Source organism: Carlito syrichta, unplaced genomic scaffold (assembly GCF_000164805.1).
Source record: "Carlito syrichta isolate Samal-C Ts95f unplaced genomic scaffold, Tarsius_syrichta-2.0.1 Scaffold313899, whole genome shotgun sequence".
Classification (NCBI taxonomy): domain Eukaryota; kingdom Metazoa; phylum Chordata; class Mammalia; order Primates; family Tarsiidae; genus Carlito; species Carlito syrichta.
The window spans coordinates 307370-315144 of NW_007257995.1; the positions used below are offsets into that span (position 1 = coordinate 307370).

Below are 7775 nucleotides of genomic sequence, written 5' to 3' on the forward strand. Positions count from 1 at the left end.
GCTGCGGTGGCCGGGAGCGGCCACTGCACTCCAGTCTGGGTGACAGAGTGAGACTCCAACCAAAAAAAAAAAAAAAAGATATTTTTACCCTCTTTCAGCTCTTTCCTTAGTAAAATTTTACAGTGCTATGTTTTTCTTTCTGTAGAAATGGTGGGACAAATTTGTGTAGCTTATGATAAAAAAGCTTGTTTCCATATAAACAGGAAGAAATCACTTTTCATAAAGGTTGACCTGTTAGCTTGCTATTGGTGTGTTTGTGCCCTATTTTGTAAGAGGTAACTTTTCAATTGTTTTTGTAGAGTTTTTCAATCTGATTGTCTGCTAAAATAAAATTTTGGTGTATTTTCAAGGAGGTCTTTTTGTCTTGTGGGCTATTTATTAGCCAATTCCAAGACTATTTGAATCTGATTCTACCGCTATTTTGAATTGCTTAAACTAGTCAACATTGAATCTTAATAAATCATTTCATAGCTTGAGTTTTTAAGGAAAAATTGAAGACAACATCACAATCGAATATCTTTAAAGAAGAGTCAATGGAAATCAAGGAATTCTAACACATTTTCCTTTTTTTAATAATACATAAAGCTCTTTACCATTTCCCTCTGTTATTTTGATTAACATGATAATAGGATCTTTCAGAGCATTATTATACCAATTTTCACAGCCTGATGTAAAAGACTCATTTCACAGAAATAATCATGACTAGCATTAATAGATGAATGTTGGTGCCATAACACAACAGTATAAGGCATATTTACACCATCTTAACATATATAAACACCATACACATACACAAAAAAATCACAGATCCGGAACAAAGAAAATCCAGTTTCCAAGACAGTTTACATTTATAGGCTTTGCCTAAAACTTTTTTTTTTTTTTTGCTTTTTTTTTTTTGTATTTTTTTTCTTTCCAAGCAACAAACAGATCTTCCCTATTTCTTGTGATTTATTTGTAACATTGTGCTCATGCAAAAAATAATACCTGTTTTATTGCATTAACATTTAGACAGTTTTGGAGTTAGGTCCTAAAACCATCATCTAAAATGTTGCTTGATGTTGCTTAACTCACATTGTCATTGTAGTTGGTATGATACAATGGTTTGTTTTTGGTGAGATATAAAATGACAAACATGTCCAGTTGACCACAGTCCAAAAATCAAGATTCTAAGATTCTTGATCATGCACATTTTGCTTTCATTCTTGCAATATGGATTGACTCAGATCCACCATTTTCATTTGACAAGTATTGACTTCATTTTTTTTTCCTTTTTTAAAATCATGTTTCTAAAAACAACAACAACAAAAGAATAAAAGAAAATACTGTCCCACATCCACTGTTCACACAAAGGAAGAGCAGCATGACGTTGTAGTAAACATTAAATGTCATCAAAATACTGCAGGAACATGATCATCACTATAACCCGTACTTCTGTAGTAGTTCAGATTGCCATTGGCGTTTGCGCTCCGGAAAATAATCTGGAATATGGATTTTTTTAAAATCCTGAATACACTTTTTCATTTCTTCTTCCACACTCAGCTTCTCGCAGACTTTCTTTTTGGAAAGATTTGTTTCCCGGGACTTGCTGATGAGTGTCTGAAAGAGTTCACTGTTTCTGCGTTTGTCTGGTGGGGGCATCCATTGAACGGGAGCTTTTTTGGAGGGGCGATCCAATGTCAAGGTGTTAGGTGGGTGAGCCGTTGCCTGAGAGGCGTTGGGCGGGTTGTCCTGGGGAGTGCTGGCCTCTGAGTGGCTGTCGCAACTGGAGGTGGAGAGCTCATTGCAGGAAGTCCCGCTTTCACTTCCTTTATCGGTGACTTTGTCGTGTTTCCTATCTTCATGTTCTTGTTTAGGTGACACTGTTTTCTGAGGTGGCCCTAAAAGGGGGGAAAAAGGGGAGGGGATATTTGAATAAGAAGTGGAAAGGTCAAATTAAATAAACCCTATATTTTCTATTTTAAACCAGAACAGTTAACTTAAGAAAAATGCCGTTTGTTGCATGAGTGTATGTTCAAGAGATTAAATATGACATGTAGGGCCTTTAGTGTACATTGAAACATATAGCATGCTGATGAATTATTTAGAACAATAAAGTTTGAGAGGTTTGCTTAATGAGACTTTCTGCCATAATAGATCATCAACAGCTTTATGCTGAAAGATTTTTGTTATTTTAGTTACTATTTCCTTAAATCTTAAAACGATACATGTAAAAGTTTTGCTAGTTCTGTTTCATTAGACACTTACTTTGTTTCTGTTCTAGCCATGCACTATGGTCCTTTGTGTATACATTTTGCTACTGTAAAAGCAAGAAAGTACCATTGCTCTCTTTTATAAAGTAGCAGTATTCTTCAGGCTCAAAGCTGCAATTATGTCATTTATACTTCAAATGGGAGGCTGGTTTAAGTCTTGCCCCAGTCTCTTAATCTTGTTTCTTGTCTATTTCCTTGGAAGAATTATGAAAGTGCTATAAGATATATACGGGTCTAATAGTATGGTGTGAAAATTTGGTTGAAATATAGTATTCTCTTAAAATACAAGGCTTACTATTTGAGGCAAATTACCCAAGAAGACAATTTTCAGAAAGTGATAGTTTGGCAATATAATTATTTCAAATACACAGTTCATTTTTAAGAGGGAGCATATTTTATCTCTTTGACTTAACTGTGGGATTAGAATCTCCATTAACATTTATGGAACACTACTACACACCCAGAACTATCATGAAATTTTGATTAAATGGAGCTCAACTATTCAGAGATCTAAGTTACTTAAACTTTTTTTTTCTTATAGTAAACAAGTTTTCTTTATGCACAAGTTGTATAAATCAGAATTGGTGGAAAGTCATCACTATTTCTAAACAATTGCCCAGAGGATCTCAACCTTGATTACATACTAGAACCATTCAGAAAGGTTTAGATTATTGACACCTTGGAACCACCCTCAGACATCCTGATTTAATGTAGGTGTCACCTGGCCATCAGGCCATTTAATAGACCCAAGAGACGGCAGTGTGGAGCCAAAGTTATGAACCACTGCTTAGTTTCATATACATGAAAAAGTTAATTAACCAACATGGGATGTTTACATTATTCAGAAGGGTGAGGAGACAAACCCACTAAAATACTTTTCATAAAAGCAGTTCCTGTGTGCAACACATTGCTGGTTGCTATCATCAATTTTCCTATTTAAAATCAAAAGAAACAGAAGTTGATACTAAATGTTTAGTTGAGTGGAACTGAGGATTTTAAAAATCTTTACAACTTTTTGGAATGATGGAAATATTCTATATTCTGATTGTGGTGCTGGTTACAGGACTGTATACATTTGTAAAACTGGATAGGATTATATACCTAAAATGGACAAGCTTTTCTGTTTGTAAATTAACCTGACACCCCTATTTAAAAAAACCCCAAATTTAAAAGTATATATACCTATATAAGAAAAGGTCTTAGCCAATATTTCAAACTTCTTTTGTCTGTAATACAGTAAAAGTAGAGCAAATGCTGATGCTTATAATCACTTAGTAAGAAAGTGCATTAATATATTTCAGAAGTATTTGCAACCATGGGTTTAAAAACTTGCTGATTTTTATTTGTTTAAGCGTTTGCAGTTTTTATTTACTGTCAGGGAGAGTGGAGGTGAGGCTCTAGAGTGGGGTGGAGAAGACACATTGCTAACATCCTGTGCTGAACTTACCCAGATTCATTCTCTCACCCCCTCTGTCCAGATGAGTATGATCAATGTCCTTAAGGTCCTTTGATGAGTATGATCAATGTCCTTAAGGTCCTTTGCCTTCTGGCTTTGCTGCTGGATTTATCAAAGACCATCAAGACAATGCCCTAAGCCTACCTCACCCCCACGATTGCTGTGATCTGGTTAGGTCCCTGGACAAAAAGCCACAGCTCCATCAGGTAGCTCTTTCTATCTCCCTCTTTTTTTTTTTTTTTTGTTCCCTTTCTTTCCTTTTCCATCACTCTTCTCTCTAGTTTCCATTAAGATGAGGTTACTGCAGGCCTACAGGAATTAATTTACATGATTAACACTTGTAATTAGCCCTAAGGTGCTGCCTATTCTCTTGTAAACTGTCAATACTAAACTCTCTCAAAAGACCCTACTGGGTGTGTCCTCTCCCTTTCTGGGTTTCTGACTGATAGACCTACCCTGGTCATCAGACATCTTCTCCATTCACTAGAGAGATATTTCTTGAAGGGTCAGGTTTTGGTGACACCAGAATTTGTGGAAATAAAATGTAAAAAGTAATAGGTTTGGAGTTCCACTGACTTGGAGTTCAGTTCTGGCTCTCCAGGCTTGTGGCTTAGAACAAGATACTCAGTTTCTCTAAACCTTAATTTGCTTATCTATAAAATGGAGTAAGACTATTTTCCTCATAGGATTATTTTGAGATTAAATAAGGTATCATATAGGAGGGTCTAATACAATGATTCTCAATAATGAGAGTTTATTAAGGAGTGTCAGTAGACTTTTTTGATGTACACACGTCATGCTCATCTCTAGAGATTTTATTTCAGTGTGAAAGGTTTGTATGTGTGTGTGTTTATACGTAGGTGGGGGTGGTGGAGAATGCAATATCTCTTACCTAATCACTTCTATGGCTAGATGTGATCTCAAGCAAGCATGAAACTCACCACTCTAAAATATCACAGACAATAAATAAGTTTTTTTTTCTGTTTCTGCCAATCTTCTGCTATACTTTAACCAAAAATCGCTATCAAAGGAACCTATGATTTCCATTTCCACTAATGACTAAAGAGTTCAACTGCAAATGTCTGAGCAAACCAATTTACATTTAAGGATAAACATAACTGGCAACATAGTTATTCCAAATACCCAACTAACCCAAGGGTATTGCCCATACTGGGCATGAACTGCTCCTTGTGGGCACCCTTCCCTCCATCCCCCATAGAGGCACTTCTCCTATTTCAGAGCCTTCTTACCACATCTGCCTCAAAATCAGGGGACAGATGTAGCCACGGCTTTAGCGAATTATACAGAGGTAGCCAGGCAGAAAAGTAGCAGCATCAAGGTGGAAAACAGTACAGAGAGAGATGATACTAGAGATACTTCATTCTGTTTCTATTATGGGACAATCTCCTTGATGAACAAAGATGTAAAAATTCTCAACAAGATTAGCAAACTGGATCCAACAATACATTTCAAGGACTGTCCACCATGACAAGGTGGTCTTCATTCTTGGGATGAAGGGCTGGTTCAACATTCACAAGATCATAAACATAATTCATCACATTAACAGATTAAAAACCAAGAGCCACATGATTATCGCATTAGATGCAGAAAAACATTTGACAAATTTCAGTAACTCTTCTTGACAAAACCCTCTAATATCTAGGCATAGAAGGAACATACCTCAAAACAGTAAGAGCCACCTATGATAAACTCACAGCCAACATTTTGCTCAATGGGCAGAAGCTAGAAGCATTTCCCCTATGAACAGGAACTAAACAAGGATGACACTCACAACTCTTCTGTTCAACACAATACTGGAAATCCTAGCCAGAGAAATCAGGGAAGAGAAGGAAATCAGAGGAATTCAATAGGAAAAGAGGAAGCCAAGCTATCGCTCTTTGTGGACGACATGATTCTATACCTTGAAAACCCTGGAGAGTCTGCCAAAAGCCTCCTCACACTAACGACTTTAGTAAAATCTCGGGATACAAAATCAATGTGCAAAAGACAGCTGCATTTCTATAAATCAGAAACAAGTAGGTAGGGAACCAAATAAAGAGCAAAATTCCATTCACAATAGCCACATACACACACAAATAAATACCTTGGTATGCACTAACCAGAGAAGTAAGGGACCTTTACAATGAAAACTATAAAAGGCTGTTCAAAGAAATTAGGGATGACACAAACAATTGGATAAATGCTCATGGAGTGGAAGAATCAATATTGTCAAGATCTGCATCCTACTCAAGGCAATCTACAGATTCAATACAGGATCTATCACATTACCAATATCATTTTTCTCAGACCTGGAAATGACAATACAGAAACTCATATGGAAACAAAAAAAGTATGAATAGCCAAAACAACCTTTAGCAAAAGGAACAAAGTGGGAGGTATCACACTTCCAGACTTTAAACTTTATTACAGTTTAAAGGCTACAGTAGCCGGGCTCGGTGGCTCAGCCTGTAATCCCGCGCCTTTGGGAGGCTAAGGTGAGTGGATTGCCTGAGCCTGCAGGTTCAAGACACACCTGAGCAGCAAGACCTCATCTCTACAATAAATCAAAAAATCAGCTGGGCGTGGTAGTGCATGCCTGTAATTCTGGCTACTCAGAAGGCTGAGGCGGAAGGATCGCCGGAGCCCAGCAGGCGAGGTTGCGGTGGCTGGGAGCAGCCACTGCACTCCAGTCTGGGCAACAGAGTGAGACTCCAACTAAAAAACAAAAAACAAACAAACAAAAAAACAAGGCTACAGTAATCACAACAGCCTGCTATTGGGTATAGGCACAGGCACATAGACCAATTGAACAGGACAGAAATTCTGGAAGCAAAAATATGAACTCTCAGCCAACTCATCTTTGACAAAGCCACCAATAACAAGCACTGGGAAAAGGAGATCATATTTTGCAAACGGTGCTGAGTAAACTGGCTGACCACATACAAAAGAATGAAACGGAACCCTTACTTATCACCATATATAAAAATCAACTCAAAAATGGATCAAAGACCTAAATGTAAAACCTCAAACTTTGAGAATCCTAGAAGAAAACAGGAAATACCCTTATGCACATTGAATTAGGCAACAAATTCTTGACCAAGTCCTCAAAAGAGAAAGCCATAAAAGCTGAGATAGACAAGTGGGACTTCATCAAACTGAAAAGCTTCTGTGCAGCAAAAGAAACTATCAAAAGAGTAAGAGACAACTCACAGAACAAGAAAAAAAATTTTCAAATTATATATCTAACAAAGGCCTAACATCCAGGAGCTACAAGGAACTCAAATGAAGTGAAAGAAAACAAACAAACAAAAAACACCATTAAAATTTGGGCAAAAACATGAACAGACACTTCTAAAAAGAAGACATACAAGTAGCCAACAGACACATGAGAAATGCTCAGCTTCACTAATCATCAGAGAAATATAAATCAAAACTACAATGAGACAACACCTAACTCCACTAAGGATGACTATCACTAATAAGTCAAAAAACAAATGCTAGCTCAAGGTGGCAATTCCTAAAAGAACTAAAAATTGCCCTTCCATATGATCCAGTAATCCCTCTCCTGGGAATATACCCAGAGGAACATAAATCATTCTAAGAAAAAGACACCTGTACACTCATGTTTATGGCTGCATTATCACAATAGCAAAAACATGGAACCAACCCTCCTGCCTATCTAAAGTGGACTAGATAAAGAAAATGTGGTACACTATATGCAATGGAGTATTACACAGCCATAAAGAAGAACAAAATCATGAACTTTGAAGCAAATTGGATGAAGTAGAAGACCACAATACTAAGTGAACTATCCTATTTCCTAAATCTTCTATATCCCTTCTTCCCTTCCCAACACCAATGATGGATCAGAGAATGATCAGAACAATAATCTCTTTTAAAATATTTTATAATTATTAGGTATTTAAAATGCATATAACATAGCCGGGCTCAGTGGCTCAGCCTCTAATCCTGCCCGTTTGGGAGGCTGAGGTGAGCGGATTGCCTGAGCCCGCGGGTTCGAGACCTGCCTGGGCAGCGAGACCTCATCTCTACAATAAATCAAAAAACCA

The 7775-nt window shown here is 37.2% G+C and overlaps 1 protein-coding gene across 1 annotated transcript; it reads right to left on the bottom strand.

Moving 5' to 3' along the window:
• Positions 1-548: 548 nt before the first annotated feature.
• LOC103273223 (BTB/POZ domain-containing protein KCTD8-like) lies at positions 549-4176 on the bottom strand. The gene is made up of 2 exons (XM_008070655.1): positions 4161-4176; positions 549-1877 (listed from the first exon to the last, which is right to left on the bottom strand). The coding sequence occupies exons 1-2, from the start codon at positions 4174-4176 to the stop codon at positions 1417-1419; spliced, it is 477 nt and encodes a 158-aa protein (XP_008068846.1). The 3' UTR covers positions 549-1416.
• Between the last annotated feature and the right edge of the window lie 3599 nt (positions 4177-7775).